Genomic DNA, 20,209 nt, shown 5'->3' on the forward strand with positions numbered 1-20,209 from the left:
TTTCCAATAGCCATTAATGAAAACAGAGAAGAATTTCAAGTGAGAGAACTTTCAAAAATGTTTTTAAAATCACAGTAGATAAATATTCTTCTAAAAGAGATACATGGAAAATTCTACCATTTCTAACTTGAACCAGTCTTCTAACTTGAAGACTACATCCACCTGTTCAGTAGAGGAATTTTAGCCCTGTTTAGTTATATTTTAAATCTCACTAACCACAACAACTCCAGAGCTACCACTGAACACACCACAGTACTACGTACCATCAGAGTCTATACTGTTTAATGCTGTTGGAGGTATGATGGATACCTTACATTGGCCAAGTGGGCATTTACGAGGATAGAGATCTTTACAGGCAGTGTGAACCTACAAAAGAAAAAGAAAATTATTTTCCTAGTCTAAGATGCAATTTTTAGGAAAATGCATAAGCCATATAGTATCTAGGTAACAAAAATGAATTAATGTATTTAATATAATCGATATATTTAAGTGTAGAGGGAAGAAGAGTGGAACTGTACAAAAATTTGAGCATTAATCACTAAAGCCTCGCGTTCAACAAATGCTAAGTTTGGAACACTTCATCTTCAGATACCCCCTATGACAGGTATGAACTATCCTTATGACTAAGTAAAGCACTTAGCTCCATCCAGTAGCAAAGGAGGACCAAATTCCCAGCAGCCCTTCTGGAGAGAGCAGGCACATACAGCGTAATAGCTCCGACCTTGCCCAGTGCATTTGGATATTCTGGAGAACACACGTGCACCAAAGCTAGCACATCTCCCAAGCCAGAGAACCAGGAAAGGCAGGACCTGTGCTCTACAAACCACATATTATACAGGCTTCTTCCAACAAGCTCATACAGCAACTGCTGGAGCTCACCTAAGTTTTAAGCCACCTCTGGATGTACCAAACATTTTCCAGGGCCTGGACACAGAGCCTCAGACATCTACATGTCACAGTGAAGCGTAGAGAGATTCAATTAGTAAAAAACTATATAAAACACCCTGAAATACTTTAAAAATCTGCTGAATTCTCACTTCATAAGAAGTAATCAAGTGACCAGCAAAGAGAAAACTGTATTTTAAGGGAAACCACACTAGACTGTTAGAGAATTTCAATTAGCAATATACAGTAGATTGAAGAAGAGCAGTTTCACAGCCCACGGCAATATTTTTAAAGATGAATGCAAATCATTAGTAATAAAAAAGACAAGTAGATTACACATAAACACACCTGCAGAGCAGGCTTCTGAACCTTAAGTTATCTTGAAACCCTAATTCTTTAAAGTCTTTTCCTCAAAAAAGGCTTCAATCTGGACCAAGTATGAACTGCAGAGCTGAGAAAAAGCCTATAAAGTCAGTCATAGAATCATAGAATGCTTAAGGTTGGAAGGGACCTCTAGAGATCATCTAGTCCAACCCCCCTGCACACGCAGGGTCACCTAGAGCACGTGGCACAGGGTGGCATCCAAGCTGGTTTTGAAGATCTCCAGAGAAGGAGACTCCACAACCTCTCTGGGCAGCCTGTTCCAGTGCTCTGTCACCCTGCCTGTCAAGAATTTTTTCCGTAACTTCTTGTGGAGCTTTTGGTGCTTCAGTTTGTGGCCGTTTCCTCTTGTTCTCTTATCCGCAAAAGACACTAATGTATCCAACAGGTTTTGAACTAGGGCCTTAATCTCTCTCTCTCTTGTAGCATTGGGAGACAGCCAGAGAAAATGCATCAGATATTAAGGTAATTGAACAAAAGTTGCATCCATGGACAAAAATTAACTGAGGTGAGTAGGGCAGTCATAAGAAACGATTAATGTCAGAGAAACAAGAGTTTGTACAAGCTGCCCGTTCCTATTCCAATCCAAAGAACGCTTATGCGATGACAAAGTAAAAATAACGGCAAACCCATTATTTGCCTCCTGGCAAAGTCGTAGCTGTTTGGATGTGGCCCACTGCACCTACCATAGCTTTACACCAAAGGCACTTCCAATCTTGCAGGCGCAAAACGCTGCCGCAGGTCTTGTCGCAGACTGCGCATTTGGCACTGACCGGCAGATTGCCCTCCAGCCACTGGTGAGGCATAGCTATCTGTGAAAAGGGAGTTACAAAGTCACAAACCACCTTGAAAGGGAGACTGAAGGTGCTTGTTTCGCAGGGGCCCTTCTTCCCTTTTAGCAGACTAGGATTTTGGACACGGATTTTCCCAAGGCAACTGCTATTCATGTGGCCTGTTGGGCCGATTCATGTGCTAGGCAGAAATAGGCCCACTGAAGAGGCAATATACATCTTGTTCAAGTGATCTTGATACAATGGTAGTAACTAACCCAAAAGAACATGTCAGTGAAATCTGGAGTATCCGTAGCACAGACACAAACCCTGCAAATAAGGACCCATTCACTTAATGTTGCACATGTGTCCCAAGTCAAATAAAAACACTATAACTCAGGAGACCTCAGGGGCTTTAGGCACCCCTCTCAGTCACCATGAATGTCAAACCACAGCTCTATAAAGCAGGCTCTAAACGCAGCACAAAACTTAACACACTTTTTGTCCAAATAGTAAGATATGCAACTCTAGGTAACGATGAAATTACATTGACATTTGTGCAATTTAGGACTAAGCGTCTAAGGAAAGGTTTTGTGCTAGTGGCATGTGCATGGTTGTGTTTGCAAAAATAACCCATCTATCAGAATAAACCTCTGAAAAGCTGTATTTCTTCTTCTAATTTTAAAATTCTTGCTTTCATCAGTAAAAAACCTTCCATGCACCAGTGAATTCCACACAGGTCTCCCGGGGAGTAACCATCAGTAAGAAGGACACAAAACAGATTGCCAAAATAGCGTAACTAGAGTATAAAATACCACCTTTGCTCTGGAGCAGTAGGAACGTCTCTGAGCAATTTTCCAGCCTCAGAATTTCTCTGCATGTGGTCTTTAAAATCTTTTAACACAGCAACAATCCTGCGCCCACAGATATCAAACTGCTCTCATAACAGAGGAATATAACTTCTGTTCTAAAGCTTTGAAAAGTGGTCAGGAATACAGTCACCCACCATTAGTTTTAATGGATCTAATGACCACATTTCTACATTAAGCGGTTTTTCCCCTACTAGGAAGAAACAGCTGTTGGAAAGTACTGTAAATATGAATAATACTTACACCATCTTCATCTTCAATGATATCTTTTCCAATTGAGGCTAATGTAGTCCACTTGCAGTTATTTGTTGCTCTGACAGCACATCTTTTATGTGCTTTAAACTTACACACTGTAAGGCACACATAAATACACAGTATGTTATTTGTTTTATTTCTATGACGTTTCTTAAAAAATTCAAATGCAGCTATTTCATGAAACAGTCAAGTACGGATTCACTTTGTGTTGCACACATGACAAAAACCAACAAAAAGAAAAATCTGAGTTTATATTCAATCCAGCTTTAACTCCCTAAACTGGGCTTAGGGTTATCAGAAACTATATGCAGACTTGATATTTTTTCACCTATCCTTTGGCAGAGTTCAACACGACAGACATTGGAGACTGGATTATCTCTGTCACCTTAGAGCTGACTTAAGAGTATCAGCCTAAGGGGCTCTGAGAGAAGAACGATTAGAAAATTCAGCAGCTGAGGAAAACCCTGTTTTGCTTGCTTTGGTGTGGGCCACGTTCACACTTTTCCCATTTTTCAGGCGTGATGCAAGGAGCACCTTTAAATAAGCTTCCTCGTGTGACAGAGCGGAGCTGGTCAGTTTGCATCCACAGGAGGCTGTGGGAGGTTGTTTCAGAGAAGAACTATTGTTCTTCAGGAGCTAAGCTTCCTTCCTAGGCTAAGGAATCCCTTTTGGGCCCACTGCTGTGCCTGTTTTCCTAGAAGCATCGAAAATGAAGGATTAGGAGGTGGTATGTGTATTTGGGAGACTGCTGGTTACAGTATTTTCCAAGAGATTCCATGAAGTGAGGAAGGGCCCCAATATTTACTGGACTGTTTATACAGAAATGCACTAATTGTAATATTTAGTACAGACATCTAGCACAGGCAGACATTTGGACAGTCTAATAACTTTATTTTTGTTCAGCTTAATTCCTAGGACTAGTTAATGGCACCATATTCTACCAGAAAGACTGGTGCATACAACCGTGAGCATTTACGCTACTGGAAGTGTATGAGATCACTCTATTTAAAGTGCATTATATAAATTATTTTGGCATAGAGCATTAAAGGTTTACAAGAACTATCCAGCTGACCAAAAGCAGAAGTCTTTTTTCAAACAAATATTTGACAGGAAGCGATCAAAAGCTTTGGCCCATCGCTTGTTCACCATTAAAAACATTAAGCCATGGTACAAAAGGTCTTGTGAATCATAAATTTCTCATTTTAATTCCACTGATCCACTGCCAGATCAATTTTAAAAAGCACATGAAGACTAAGCAAGCAACATCTGAGCCTGAAAGCAATCAGTTGTCCCTGCACTGGGAAATGTGTGAAAGTAGATGCTTAGCTCAAAGAGAAGCACATAGAAAATTGCTGGACGGAAATTTCATTTCTGTCATTTTAAAAAGCCGCATTCATAGACCCCAAGTGTGCAAATATCCCGTATTCCTCTGCTAACAGGACAGGCTCATATTTTCAGAACAGCCCAGCACCGCGTTTTTTGTGCGTTTGCCAATACAAACTGGTTCTGGAAGCACTCGGCTCCCGCCGCAGCGCAGAGGCAGAGGCCGCGTCTCGAAGCGCGTTGGCCTTGAGCAGTTTGGCCACGTGAACATTTTGGAGCAGAGACACCGCACGTTCAGCCATGTCATGCCCAGAAACGGCACATTTGTCCTTGCTGTGCAGATCAAGCTGTCCCAAATGGGCAGTGAGGGACAGGGCAGAAAATCTCAAGTGACTAAGAGACTGGGTAACACACAGGCATAGGAAAGGAAGGGAAATTTCAAATCCTATCAGGCTACTATTGAATTAGATCTCAGGGCTTTGGATTGAATCTCTGCTGTCCCAGTAAGGCAAGGCTACAACTCCCAGGTCCAAACCAAGGCTGTGTAGAGCTTCAGCACATCACTGATAGCATCTTGACAAGCAAGAGACAATATCTGCTCTGCAGGTACAGTGTAACCTACCCAATCTCAGTACAGACTTTCTGTAGCTGATCCCCTGCAACCCAAATGCCATCAAGCAATAATTCATGTTCTTTCAAGCCTTAAACATTGTCAGAAACAAGGATGGTAAGAAACGGATGGGACTTTAAAGCTTTTATAATAAGGTCTCTCCAAGTCGCAAAATACATAGCGATATGGAAGACAGAGGTATAAAAAAGGATGTTTTAACCAACTGTCAACCTTAGTTTCTATTGCCGTCCAACTTCTTTCATCTCAAATGGTATTATATGCCATTCCTGAATGAGTGTGATATTAGAAATCTTTGGGAAACATGCAGCCATATTGCTAAATATCAATCACCACTACTTCCCCGATGAAAGTTAAGACATGATGAAAGAAACGAACAAAAAATGTCAGTTCCAAACTAGGCTCTTCACAGAGCAATTTTCAGAAGTTTAATTTCCTGTGTAAATAGTTCTAACTAGCACATGAAACAAGTCTCTCTGAAAGCCAATCAAGCAAACCATTTAATTAGCAAACAGTTGTCACAGTTGCACCAACATCTGTTGCCAGACACGGTGATTAAATCTACAGCCATTATTATCTATAATGAAGTAAAGTCAATATTACCCAGCATTGTCATAGGACCTCATAAGCTGAAAATACACATCTTTCTTTGTTATAAAATACTTCTTCCTCAAAGGCTGCTCATTCCATACACTCATCAATTAACTCAGCTGCACTGGGAAAAAATAAAAGAGAGTGTCCTGCCAAAATTCTCACTCTTCCAACAATCTTCTGATGAGTTTTCTGGATTCTTCAAAGAATTGCTGCTGTCTCAGACTGTTCTTTTCCAGCCTCAAAGTTGTGAAACTGATCTAAAGATCTTGTATCTACAGTTCAATGTGTGGAGATGGGAGGATCGATGTTGGGGATTTAGGATGAAATCTGCTGTTTTTGGTTCCAAGAATGTTCTCATAGGAAGGGTTCACAAGACACAGGGAAAATGGGGTGACAGCCTGCCATGAAAACAGCAATCTTAACTTCACTCCAATTTTAAGCCTATGCTAGTGATGCTACAGAAGATAAAATCCTGAAGTTTCTTGTTACATTTTTACTATTTTCTTGAAAATAAATAGCTTTGCAAGCTAATTTAATATTACACGTAATATGTTATAAGAACACTTACATTACAAAGTCAGGCTGCAAAGCCCAGGTTACTTGTGCAGCCCTAGTACAGCTGCTTCCTCAGGCAGGGGTGAAGATCAGGCGCTTTTTCAAAAGCAAGACCCTGATCCACACATGGGACCGGTGGTTCCTGATGAGTATGAAGATGTGCAGTACTGTGACACACACCACTTTCCAGTGGGTATTTGCCTTACTGTAAGCTAATCAAATATTACTTTTAAGACGCAATTAATTATTTGTTCATGGGCCAATCTTATTGCACTCACCACTACAACTTTGGAATGCTTAAAAAACGCATCTTAATTCTCAGTATACAATACGAAGGTAAAGGTTTGCTTTTATTGTTATTGGCAGATGAGGTAACTGAAGCATAGAAGGATTAAAAATGCTCCATCAATTGTGGGGGTTAAAAAAGCAGTGGAGGCCTGATCTTTTAGTATGATTTATGTTCAAATTATCAGTGTCTTCAAAAGATAGTATTACTTACTTATGTATGCAGTTATTGAATGCCTAGCATCTTTGTGATATAGACCCCAGGTTATTAAGCTAAGCACTCGGGAAATAAAAAATACACAACTAATAATTTGATGAAAAAATCCATTTCAAGTGATCAGCCCAGAAGCATAGAGAGCTACAATGGGTTACAAAGCCGCCGTACAGAGTTTTCTGGTAGAGCCTTCATCAGCTAACTGTGAGCCATCCTCTCCCTTCCCAGCTACTTCTTTCATGATTCAATTTCCAGCTTCTGTAGAAAATGTGGCTGAAGTCCTGGAGACAGCGACGACCCAACCTTTGCTTATGCAACGCTCTGTGCAGTGAGAAAGAGGTTGAGGGTTTTCTGGTGGGGAGGGATGGGGCAGAAGCAATTGTAATGGAAAAAGATCAGATGCAAAATGGACCAAGGCCCATTTATAGAAGCAATTTTAACCCAGTATTTTCATATCGCCTGACTCCAGGCTCCTAAAGTGTTCTTTCAACATTGCTTTGTGTGTTCAATTCATCAGAGTAGAAAGCTTCTCATCTGCATTGCATTATTCAGCTTCTGAGGTATATCTGATATTCAACCGTCAAGATTCAGTCATGGTAATGAAACACTGCACAGAGAAATAGTTTGTGAATAATCACAAAGGCAGTGCTCCACTGACAACAACTTTGACAGAAATCCTTTATTAATACAGAGCAATTGTATTAAAACTGAGGCTAATAAGATCTGTAAGAGGTAGATAATGATCTATAGATTTTTAAGTTTCTTTGTCTAAACATCTCACATATCTCTGTGATAATCTGACAATCTCATATTCCCGAGCACACAGCAAACTGAACTCTGAACAAGAGAGACATTTGAGGAGAACAAGGAACAAAAGCTTGACTTGATTCAAATGGCTTGAAACGATTGCCAAAGGAAGGAAGGAAAGCAAAAAATATATAATTTCTTTGTCCTAGTAAAGACTGTAGATGAATGCAGGGGAGATCAGTTCCTTAGAACTAGCTAGAGGAAAATGTTTATTTATCAGCACAAGATACTTAGTTGGACAGCCCTTGAAAAGTGTAGTGTATTTTAAGAAGACACAAAGGAAGAACTAGTGGGAGAAAAGCACCGCACTTCAAAGACATGTACAATTAAATTTTTTAAATTCAAATATTTCTTTGAATAGTACAAAAATGAAGTCTGTTTGTTATGAGTTTTCTTCTCATGTTGATCTCCACACTTATTCTTTCACATCTAATAAGATGCTAGTTCACCCTATACTCTTTCTCCTACTGAATAACATACTCTCTTTTTCTACACTGGCTTCCACAAAACTTAAGGAGTATTTGCAGGGTGACCTGCACTAATTTGTTCAACATTTGCTGAAAGTTATTGTGAGGGGAGCGTCCTGAAAAAAGGAGGCAGACTCAAGCACACTTTATTTCCAGAGGAAATGAAGCTTGTGCAATTAGGCTAAAAAAGCAGTTGGGAAGAGCTGCTGGAAGGTCGAAGAGAATGAAATATTAAAGAACCAATCTTGTAAAGCATTATGAGCTGCAAAATGTCAGCACTGGGATTTATTTTTATTTGTACCTATGATAAGAGTCAAGAATCAGACCACAAAGGGTACAAAGAACCTAAGCTACTCCGAAGAGAACTTGGCATGCCAGTAATCTGATGCCCTGAAAGGAGGAAGAATTCCAGTATCTACTGAGAAGCACCATCTCACCAATACATGAGATAATGGCACAGCCTGGGTTCAACAACCATACAAATAATTGAATTTAATATAGACATAAATGGATTCCCAGTGTAAAGCAGTACTTGAGGCTTCAGATGTCAGGCATGAATATTTAAACAGGTCTTTTAAGGATGCAATGAGAAAAAGTAGAACAGAAGATGTCTGGGGAATCATGAGACTCCATACCTACTATATCATCTCTTCAAAACCTCTATATTGCCAACATAGTGTAAGTCAAGAAATAGACAGTGAAAATGCATTTAAAGTGCACATGAGAGAAGCAACTAGATAGCAGATCAATCACACTCATTCACATCTCATTTCAGAGAAATAAGTAGTATCAAACCAAAATATACTTGTTTTATGAAGAAACTGAGGAGAAACACAGACTTTTCCAGAATACAGAACTGAGGTAGAAAGTATGAGTATTTCAGTTAAAGAATTAACCTGTAACTGAATCACATATATAGATACATAGACAGACACACATGCTTCAAAAATTAGAGAACAAACATATAAGCTAGTAGCTAGAAAGTAAAATGAGGTAAATTATTAACAGATAATGGAATAGCAGAAAATCTACATCTAAGCCAATTCGGGTCCTGTATGTTTAAGATATTGAAGAACAGAAGAATTTACTATTAGGATTCATCTGCAAAAACTGCTGAAAGATCAACTGGCATCACAAATCTGGATAAAGGTATCATTAGTCTTTAATATGCAATCTAGAAAGATGAGAAAGTACAAAACTGGAAATATAGGAGACTTCCTTAATGTAAAGTTAATGCCAACTCCTTAGAAATTAAAACCATACTTAGAAGCAAAACAAGATGTTAAAAGACGAGAGAACGATGAACACAGATAAGATTACCAGAGTAACTCCTGCCTAAACAATCTTAGCTATAGTATTTCCTTATGAAGTTAAATGCAGTATATAAAGAAAAAAACTCGGACGATATAGTATTTTAGTTAAGCACTTGCTACTACATTTTCAATATCAGATATTGAAAATACCGTAATTGTCTAAAACAGTCTGAGTGAGTAACCTATGGACAGTGGAAAACATATACCAGAGAAGTTGGAAGTAACTGTTCTATGTTATTTCTATGAAAGAGGTTCATTCCTTTTCTTGGCAATTGCATCATAACTTGTCTTAAAAGCATGGACAATTCTTGGCAGTAGGCTGATGTTTCCTGTAGTACAGTTTTCCCAGTATACTGTAGTACGCATATACTTAAATACTGTAACAGCATCAGCAACATAAATGCATTCACAGTCAGGTAACATACACCCAAAAATCAATTTTTGAAGGGTCAAAGTAACAGTGACTCTTTTCTGGACAATTAACTATTTTGTAATTAAATGCTCAATTATTATTAATAGCTAAGTACGAAAGCATCACCCAAGCTCATCTCTGAATTTCATATGAACTGTAAAACTCCAACAATGCTCAAAAAAAGCAGACTTGCTACTGCTTCTTCACAGAACTTATAGCACAAAATAAATACACTGAGTGTTTTAGATTTATTATAAATATTGCTTTCATAAGACTTTTTCCCCAGGTGAGCTTAGTGCTGAAGCTTTACCCACATCTCCTTTTGGTTTCTTTTGGTTATTTTCTATTTCACAGTCAAAATGCAAAAGCAGCTACCTCTCTATCCTTTAAATACATGTTCAAAGCTATGCATCTGCCTTCACAGCCTATGCTGCAGGATGAGCAAGAGAGCACAGGGCAAACAATAATCAGAGGGAGAAAGCTCACAGCATTACAGTTTTAATAACTGCCACAGACTTGGAGCAGAAACAATCATATTTTTTTCTGGGGCATGTTGATTCTGCAAATCAGTAAGACTATTCTGGTTCACACCTGCATTTTTTAAGTGCAAAGCAAAGACATCCTATCATTGCTTGCAAACATTCTCCCACAGGCAAGCACTTTTCTAAAGTGGCAGCTGCAGCAGGAGGGACCGTTTTACTGAAAAGAATGGGGAAAAAGGCATCCAGAGCATGAGAAGCGTGAGCCATTAGTAGCCAGGCTACCAAATAGATTTCTCTTTCCTTTTTGTGTTTTTTTTCTTCCTCATTATTTGCAGAATCATTACCTGTCCTAAACTTTCAGTAATTTGTCCACTTGCACTGCATTATACACGGAAGGGGGAAAAAAGCACTGACTTTACCTTCACAAGACAGGCCGTGAGAGGTGACTCCGGAGAGGCTCTCCCTACACACGTTACAGAAGGTGGGTCGGGCATGGGAGCAGGCGTACCAGTTATGCATCCCTGAGAAATGTTCCACATTAAACTGTGCGGTCTAGTAAAGGAGAAGTTAAGACAAATTTGCAAGTACAGAACACAGCTACGGTGACTGAAATTACCGAGGGTTTCCATATTACTGGGGACAGGGCAACGCTCGGGAAAAGCAAGCTCAAAGGCAGGCTCAGCTTGCTCTCCCTCCAAGCAAACATATCGTAATGAACAATCATTTGGCTAGTAAAGTGCTTAACACAAAGCTAGGCTTTGACTTCGAACACACATTTCATGCAAAGAAGGGCTAAACTCCTCCAGTTCTGTGTCCTGTAGCTTGGTCTTTAGAGCAGGTTGCGCTAACAGGGATATGAACTTACCTCATAGTGTTCTCTGGACTGTACAGACTTCAGAGAGCTTATCCAATCCTCCATTTCTTTTCTGTTCTCAGCACACAATATTAGCCTCCTGAACGGGGTGATTATCTGAAAAAGATTTGCATTGTGATGATTCTAGACAGTGGAAATCATTATAAAACAGAGTATCTGATCAAGATTTTCCTCTGAGATGATGTAAGTGAAACACACACCTCAAATCACAGGATATTAAATGTTTAAATATTATTTCCTTTAATACTACCAAGAAGAGTTTGCTATTCTCTCTTCAGTTCCCAAAACTTGTATGAGGCTTTGATACAGGTTTTTACAATGTAGGTCGATCACAACTCTTTTTCAGCTCTTTGTCTGTGCATTGAACACTCAAAAAGAAAGCTCTGAAATCACTAAAACAACCTTTCTAGATATTATTAATTGAGGAAGATTTCAATCCTCTTCCATAACAGAATTACAGCAGCTGCAAAGTCCATGCAAATTGCTGGAAATGAAAACAAATCATACTGATAAACAAAAACCTGGAAATCAAAAGGAAAAAAGTTTCACCATATTTCTCTATCTTGCATATTAAGTTTACATATTTTTAAGCATTTAGAAATTTTAAACAAAACATTCTACATAAAAGCTAGTATACGAACAAACACAAAAGCCTTATGAAAAGACAGAGAACAAAAGCAAATAGCTGAAATCATATCCTACAGTCCTTCCAGAACGGTTGAATGAATTCCTGGAACAAGTTGATGCTAGGGGAGCCCTAAGTGGCCTGAATTTAGACTCTAGAAATCAGAAAATGAGATGTCTTGGAGGGTCAGAGGATGAGCTGATTCCCCCCTTTCCCTCACCAGTAAAGAAATAATTAAAATAACAGTAAGGCACTAGAAACTCCCACTGAAATTATTTTGAGCACTTCACTAAAATAGATGAAGCAATTACTTCTTCCACAGCAAGGAATTTAAAACAAAATAAGCATACAAAAACAAAGGAAAAGTTATTAGTTTTGTTGCATGAAGTCTGAAAAGAAAATAAAGCTAAATCCTCTATAAGTCTTCCACATAAATCCACTGCATATTATCTACCACCCACACTTGCAAATTCCTTAAATAAAACAAAGAAGAGACCACCAAAAAATCTCTGCCCTGAGCATTGCATTAAATGCTACAGGCTAGAAATTTTAACATTTGTGCAAAATTACAATCCCTTATCTACATCTGCATTTACTTACCCAAGCTCTGCTGGAAATAGTCTCTAGTGTTGATTTGTCCTACGCACTTCTTCATTAAACTGACTGAGCTGCACTTTAACATATCTCAGAGGCAACGTAACTGGAGTGCAGCAGGCTGCAAGTCACATGGAAGAGAGGCAAAACCCTTTGGGCTTTTTTTTTTTTTTTTAATGAGACGTAGGCACTTCAGATGGAATGCAATGGTTTCTCTCTGCTTTCTATTTCCTTCAATCTTGCCTAAGCTTTTTAATAAGGTTTATTAGTAGCTATCCACGACTCTTCTAAAGAACAGTTAATGCAAAGAGCAATGCTTCTCTCATTAGTTTGGAGCCAAATAGACGCTTTATTACTTCAAAATGTTTTTCTAGGCCAGGTCATCAAATAAAGCCCAGAAAAGCTATTAAATCATAATATAACCCTGGCTCCAATAATAATCATTCTCCAGGAATTTCCAGGTTTCAATCACTCAGAAATCTTATTTGTGCAAATACATGCACCACACTATTGCCTATTACACAGCACGACCTCACACTATGGATTAAGTTAAAAGAAATCTATCAAAAACCCTACAATTCGTGTCAGACCATGGTTTAGTGGCTCACGGGCAGTTCTGCAGTGCCCACCGAGATGTCCTCTAGTACCCAAAGCATCAGCCCAGGCCTGGCAGGTACCACAGAGGACCAGACAAAGCTATGACCCAGGTGAGACACCAAAGGACACTGCAAAAGGTAGAACCTATCCACGTGTTAACAACCAAATCATGCCACCAAATGTGGTTAATGAGCATACCACTGCATATGAACATACCAGAAATCCCCATTTTATTAAATATTTCCTTAGAAATATTTCAAAAACCTATGAGTTACTGTTTAACGATTACATAAATGGAAACCATATTATTAGTCCTCTAAAAATAAAGTGGAAAGTCAGAAGACTAATACACAGCACACAAGATGATTAATCTTCATTTTCTCCTTGATTTGCATACTTCTAAGCAACAAACTTCAGGAAGGAATATGATATATCAAAAGAGATAAAATGCATTATACACAAAAAATATTGACTATACTTGGATTCTTTCTTAACAAAAAAGAGGGAGAGAGAGAGAAGCTAAGTAGTCCATTTAAGTATTTAAGTTTCGAGTCATTTTAATGTCTAAAAAGTTATGGAAAATATGTAGTCTCACTATATTGTTACCTATTTCACATAACCCAGAACTTGGCGCGTGAAGAGAATAGTTAGTACACAAGAAAACTTTTGTTTTTTGCTTTTGTTTTTTTTAAGCAGCACATCATTAAGGTTTGAAACTTATCCTCACGCTTGTTTGGGAGTCTGGAAGTATAAATGTCTAAAAAGGGATCTGACACATTCATCAAGAGTAAATGCATCATATAATATCAGGGAGAGTATTCCTGACCTTCTGCTGATTAAGCCCTTAAGACCCACTCAATTACTGAATGCTCGGAAATTATACAAGAGGAAGGATCACGGTGCATTCCCTGCTTCTCACGCTGCTTTCAGGAGCATCTGCTGTTCATGACCAAATGCAGGATACCCCCTTGCTCTGATTCAGCACGGCTCTATGAGCTTTCCTTTAACTCGGCATATCTGCTTTTGCTTATCCCAAACTCAGAATGATTTCATACTCCCCCTCAGTTGCACACAAGGCACGCTCAAGGAACATCATGAAAAAACAAGTTAAGTGGTATTTATTAGAGACTGTTAAACCCATACGCAGACATAATAGTAAAATAGCTTTAATTATCCTTAAACCTAATTGTAGCCATATAAATCTGGATTTTACTTGTAATCCCATTTCACTGCAAGCAGCCATATTTAAAATCCTACCTTATCTTCTATCGTCCTGTTCCATATTACTATTTTCTTCTTGATTAATCTGCCCCAAATATAATTATTTATATATCATTCAATACAGTAAACTGCCAATGTCATTGAAGAATGACATGAGACATGAAGAAAGCACTTAATTCAGCAACACAAGCAGTCTCAGAGGCAACACTAGAAGAGCATTTGAAGAAATAACATGAGAACAAGAAAACCACCCCCGCTTACATTTCAGAGAAACTCAGGTGCCAATGGCTCACACACTGACAAAGCAGGAGACAAACCGAGAAGGATAAACACAGGAGAAAGGCCTTAAAAATGAATAAATCAAACAAATTTAATTTAGAAGATTAAGTTACTTTGAAAATTTTTGCCCTTGCCAAGTAGCCAGGAAGAAGTCATTGCTGATTTGGAGGAGAGGGTTACCAAAGCCAGATACTGCAGTACAGTGGAAAGTAATGAAACTGAGGGAGCAGAAAGAGACACTTTTAATGCAGTGGGCATAGGGAAAGACTGTGCAGTATCTAAAGTTGAAGGGAAACAGCGCAAGTTCTAAGACATCGGAGGGAATAAATATACCTGAATAGGAAGAAAAATGGCCCATTAATGTGATACTGCTCCTTTTTTAATTCAGAAAACGAGGGGCTTGTGAGCAATGAATAAAGAGGAGAACAAGAGAACATTCTTCAGACTGCCACGATATAGTTCTTGACATAAATTGGTATTTTTCACACATGTTGATATTTGGATAATTCAATACCCCCAAAAATATATGCACTCCTATATATGCACATGTTTTTATGTATATATAAAAAAAAGACTTCAGTGAAAATTACCCAGGAAAGTTTTGAAATACTACTGCAGCTTCTCTTTCAAAATACCTGCCAAGGCCTTTTCAAAGCAAATAAAATTCCATTAAATTCAACAGATATTTGAAAGCATCTTATCTTTCAAAGAGGCTAACTTCAACACAGTTCTACACAGCCTTCGGGGCAATGAGTTTAGCCTTAAGAACTGTAAAATAAAAATCCAATGGTGCCAATGTAGGCAGCTAGATAGGTACTTACATCTGGTAGCGTGAAATACCTTCAGATTCAATCTCTGAATTGCAATATAGGACTAAAGATACTGCTATAAACATCTCTCTCACATATTCATGAAGTAAAATATGTAATCTCTTTTCCAGTGGTCACTGTTCATTTTACTGTTGAGTCAATAAAATATAAGTCATCTACAAATTAATGCCAGGATCTTCTATGTAGAGTGATTAGACTTTGGTATAGTGTAGCACTATTGACAGGTACATCAACTAATACTTGTATTAAGTACTGCCTAGAATATTTATGCTTTCTCAAAGACAAAGGGATGGTGTAATAATGCAAAGATAATGCTGTCCACAATGCTGTAAAATGGCAGTTCCTCTGTGGATCTTCTGGAATATGAATCTTCTCCTCTTTTCTCACTGTAACTACATCAATACCATATTATTATGATTTCAGTGCACTCATGAATGACCATAATACCACAAATTCATCACTAAAAAATTGCCCTAATTATCTGGAAAAACTGATACTTCAGGCATGCTGAATTGTATTCTAATCTGATAACAAAACCAAAGCTGAAATATCATTTCAAAAAAAAATTGCACCCATCACATTTGCTAACCAAGAAAATAATGGCCTACATCTCAGCAGCACTACAGTAGCAACTGTAAGTCACCCAACTTCCTGCAACATGATATTTGCATTAAAGCACCTTATGTTTCTCTAAATTATTATCAGGCATTGCACTAATAGCCCTGCGTACAGTGGATCCTGAATTGGTTTAGTAATGCATAAGCATCATTTTCAATCAGCAACAGGTGAGGAAATGGTTTTCCTGTTTGAAGAGGTATTTTAAAGGCACCTTTCTAAAACTATTGAAAAGAGGGTGGTATGAAGAGGGAGAGTGCACCCCTCTTGCTTCATAGGGACAACACTCGATGCCTGGAGCATGAATATGAGCGAGTTAATCCTTTGAAACTTCCCTGCACTATGAGATTTATTTCCCAGTCTCCGTGGAGGGGAGTACATAGGAATCCTATGGAATAGGAAGCAAAAACACTAGTGTTCTCCTCTGCTGAGACCAGCACCATCATCCAGAGGGGTGGGGACAGACACCTGAAGACACCGGTGCATCAGTAACTGCCAGAGCCTGGCTGCAAAAATCCCAACAGTAACAGCTGGAAAGCTTCCTACAGTACCCTAACTGCTTTGGATTAAGGATACTGAACAAAATATACAGTGCTGTCATTACCAAAGATGTATTCAGTGCTTTATGGTGAATTGTGTTATTTTTTAAATTGAGCAGAGCCAGGCAAACATACAAAATGCCACACAGAGAAAGCTCATGATTTAAAAGCAAAACAAGCAATAAATGGCTATTATATTTGCCTGAGCACAATACAGAATTTATAATCAGACCAATTAGTTTGCTCCACTAAAATGTTACTTCCCTCTTCTTGCTGGCTTTCTGCTATTTCACTGTTGCCAGTCTCACAAGTAATGAAATAATGTGTGGTTTTGGCCCTCATTATAAGAACAGCTCTTAGGAGGGGGAAGAAAAGGGTTTGTCCCACATGCGGGTACCTGTATTCTCAAATCTCCAAGGAAGGAGGAAACTAAAAGATAGCCCCAAACTTTTCAATTTCAGAGGATCAAGACATAGGGTGAGACCAAAGCCAAAACAGCACTTCTTTAATTATTTAAAAATACAGAAGAACAGGAAGAAGGCTCTGGAAAGAGAGAACACTCAAAGCCCAGGTAAGAACCGGAATGAAAAGGTTTATATGCAGCTCTTGCTCTTCCTCCTTCCCCACATCCTCTCCAAGCAGGTTCAGGCCCTTCTTTCCTAGCTCTGCTAGTGCCTGACCAGCAGTGAAGTGCCCCATCCCTTCGGGTCCCTCTCCAGCCCCTTTGGGGCCTAACCGCCACCTCCCCCGTCTCTGCGGCCCGGAAGGAGCTGCCAGGCCGCGCGGCCGTGTGGGAGATGCCCCCGCCGCGTCCTCATGGGAGATGCCCCCAACATCTCCTTGCATTGTGGCAGCCTGCTCTGCCCAGCATGGGTTCAGCAGCTTTTCAAAAAAAGCAGCGTCTCGCTTTCAAAGCCTTCCCTCTCCTCCTATCTTCTTAACAGATCACCCCACACATACCCTCTGTCATATAGGCACTCTTCTTCATTGAACTTGAAGAAAACCTGTGTTTATGGGGACCCCAAAGATGGAACAGCTCTACCACAAAGCCTGCCTAAACCTGGCAAGCAAGCACAGTAGACCCTGAGGGACTGTGATCCTTCACTAGGAATGGAGGTAACAGAAGCCAGTATTTCTGGTCGAGTATTTCGGGACATACTACAAAAACCCAGCAGGAAAAGCACACGAGATGGTTTCTTTGCTCAGAGTTCTGGGAGAACTTTTTGGGCAGCTCTAATGTTAAAAATATCCTCTCCCAGCTGCTTGTTAGGGTCTTGGTATGATCTGCTGTTTCTGGACACAGATGGTCAAGAAATGTTGCAGTTTGCGAGCGATGCTGAGCGTGGCCCTCCACGTCAGGGGGATGGGCACTCCACGCTTTGTTGGACAGTGTTGAAATTGTTTTAACTTTAGATTCAAGTACCAAGGTCTTAATACGAGTAAAGGGTCGTATTGCTTTCTCACACTAGCTCAGGAGTAACAGCGAACAGAGACTAAGCCTCCGGACTGCCATTCTAACACAATCACTTTCTTAACAGCATGCATTCTTATATGTCAATTTATTGTTTTTCTCCATTGAGCCCCCAGCTTTTCTTTTAAATTTATTGATTTCTTCTGGCCATGTTTAATTCCTTTTACCCAATTTTTATTTTGGCAAGTACCTCTCTTATTCATTCCATCTCAATTCAACAAAAACACAAAATCATCATTCCCACTTTGTTCTATTTTTTTTTTCTTGGGGGGAGGGTGCTAATATTTAAGTTCTGAACTGTTTCCAGTAAAAGGAATGTCAGTTCCTTGATGTCATCCTGTTTATTTCTGACGAATATACACACGATCCTATTTACCTAAACACGGTAGCATCTGTAGCAGTGGCTTTCAACACTTCTGGACTCACAGGCAGCCCAGATTTTTCAATGAGTTAAAGAACTCCAGGAGCTTCTCAGCCCAAAGGGGCTACTGATCACAGATGGTAAAGCACAGACTCGGCTGCACGAGCTGAGAGATGGATGTGCAGGCTTGGAGGAGGTGGCCAGGCCTGTGGCTTCTCGGTCCTTGGAGGTGCTTGAAACTCAGCAGGACGCAGCCCTGAGCTGGGCTGGCCTGCTGTGAGCCGGGCGTTGAACCAGATGGCTCTGGAGGTCCCTTCCAAGCTAAGTTACTGGGCAACTCTAATTCTTTCCAGGTAAATCAAGAAGTACAGTTGCAACATGCTCAAATAAGCAAAATAAATCAAGAAGTGACCATCAATGACCACGTTGTCAGACGTTATCAATAATACCTCGTGTAGGCCTCGTGTCTATCAGCAACATACTGCTGCAAGTACTATTCCTTCTGAAATACATAAAAAGGGCCTTCTAACAAGGCAGTTACAAGAATCAGAGCTGAAAAATTTCATTAATTTGGAATGAAGAATTAGAAATGTCTCTTAAATCAGTATTTAGATATAATAAGAACAAAAAAAAACACTCTTGCAAATGTGAATTGCAACTGGTAGGTATAGCTCAATGTCTTTAAAATTCTTACATAAAGGAGATTGTTATACTTTCTATACACTTACTGTCTGATTCATAAAGATCACTGTGTCTAACTACCAGATGGGATGGAACATCTAATTCTATATTTAATGAGATCAGGTGCAACAAAGTTGCATAAAATACAGCAGTGACTAGTTTCTTCTTTTGTAATAACAGATTGCTATTTAAACATAATCCAGCTGCTTGAAGCCAAGGATCCTTGTTCACTATAAGCAGGAAATTTATTAAAGTTTACACCAGCAGCCCTGTTTATAAAATTATTTTGTATACAGGAACTGTACTGAGGGATACTTTCTAAGCCTTCTTCAGTATTTAACTATTTTTTAACGTAAGAAGAGCGAGAAGATACGGAAAACTAATGCAGAATTGCAGACCTAATGAAATCTGGTAAGCCTGATGGATTAATTCATAAAATATTCATTGTTTTCCAAATACCGTGACTGTTTTAACAATGCTATACCATGCATTCAGACAGGGAAATAAATGATCCTGTTAATCTCTTTACTTATATGCAAGCCTTTTTATTGTTTTTCACAAATTAAAGAAATTCTTCAAAAACTAGAGGAAGAAACAGAGTACTTAGATTTTCTGTGACCTATTTTTTCAAGAATTTCTGCATGAGCTCAAAAAAATGTTGAAAAACGATCCATATAAATGAAATTGGAACTTAAGTGTACAATATAGACGAGAATGTTCACATTTTTAATAACACTTTTTTTCCTCTTCTGAAAAGCGTTCAGCTTTCTTGTAATAGCTCGGTCCCAAGGGATATATCTATGGATTTTAGCCTCGCAGTTGAAATGCTTTATTGCTTTTTCATAACGAAACTTAAAGCGCCAATGTCTCTAGACACTCTAGGGAAAGGGAGACAGTGCATCAAGTCAGAGATAAGCTGCTTAAAACTTGAAAGTCACACCCAGAGCTACCCAAAGAGCTCTCAGCTTTATTACGGTTTTTGTCACTGTCAGTGGACGGGGGAGAGCCAGCAAACACTAAATGGAGGGAAAAAACCTAAGTGCATCGTAAGACTCCAACACTAATTGCTTTTGTCTCTCCCATTCTTTTCTGCAGCATAATTAATTTGCCATTGCATTTTCTTTTTTATTTCTAAACTGCCTGAATATAGAAAGAAAAAAGAGCAGAAAATTGAAGAAAATGGGATCCAAAGCACTTCCCCTCTGTTTCTGTGGTTTGGGTATTGCTCAGGCTGGGAGCATCAAAAAGCCTTTGTCTCCTAAAAGCTAATGAGCGTTTCCAT

At 39.1% G+C, this 20,209-nt stretch overlaps 1 protein-coding gene across 2 annotated transcripts in view; it reads right to left on the minus strand.

Moving 5' to 3' along the window:
* Window positions 1–20,209, minus strand: part of DGKH (diacylglycerol kinase eta) — a 141,741-nt gene that overhangs the window by 40,184 nt on the left and 81,348 nt on the right. For both annotated transcript variants that reach the window (XM_088530944.1, XM_088530945.1), the window contains 5 exons: window positions 11,106–11,210; window positions 10,660–10,792; window positions 3,149–3,255; window positions 1,953–2,078; window positions 264–366 (listed from right to left, as the gene is read on the minus strand). In XM_088530944.1, the coding sequence (XP_088387070.1) occupies window positions 264–366; window positions 1,953–2,078; window positions 3,149–3,255; window positions 10,660–10,792; window positions 11,106–11,159 (523 nt within the window). In that variant the 5' untranslated portion in view covers window positions 11,160–11,210. The remainder of the gene's footprint in view (window positions 1–263; window positions 367–1,952; window positions 2,079–3,148; window positions 3,256–10,659; window positions 10,793–11,105; window positions 11,211–20,209) is intronic.

This window comes from Tinamus guttatus, unplaced genomic scaffold, assembly GCF_059628265.1.
Source record: "Tinamus guttatus ecotype Peru unplaced genomic scaffold, ASM5962826v1 Tinamus_guttatus_pri_ptg000394l, whole genome shotgun sequence".
Classification (NCBI taxonomy): Eukaryota; Metazoa; Chordata; class Aves; order Tinamiformes; family Tinamidae; genus Tinamus; species Tinamus guttatus.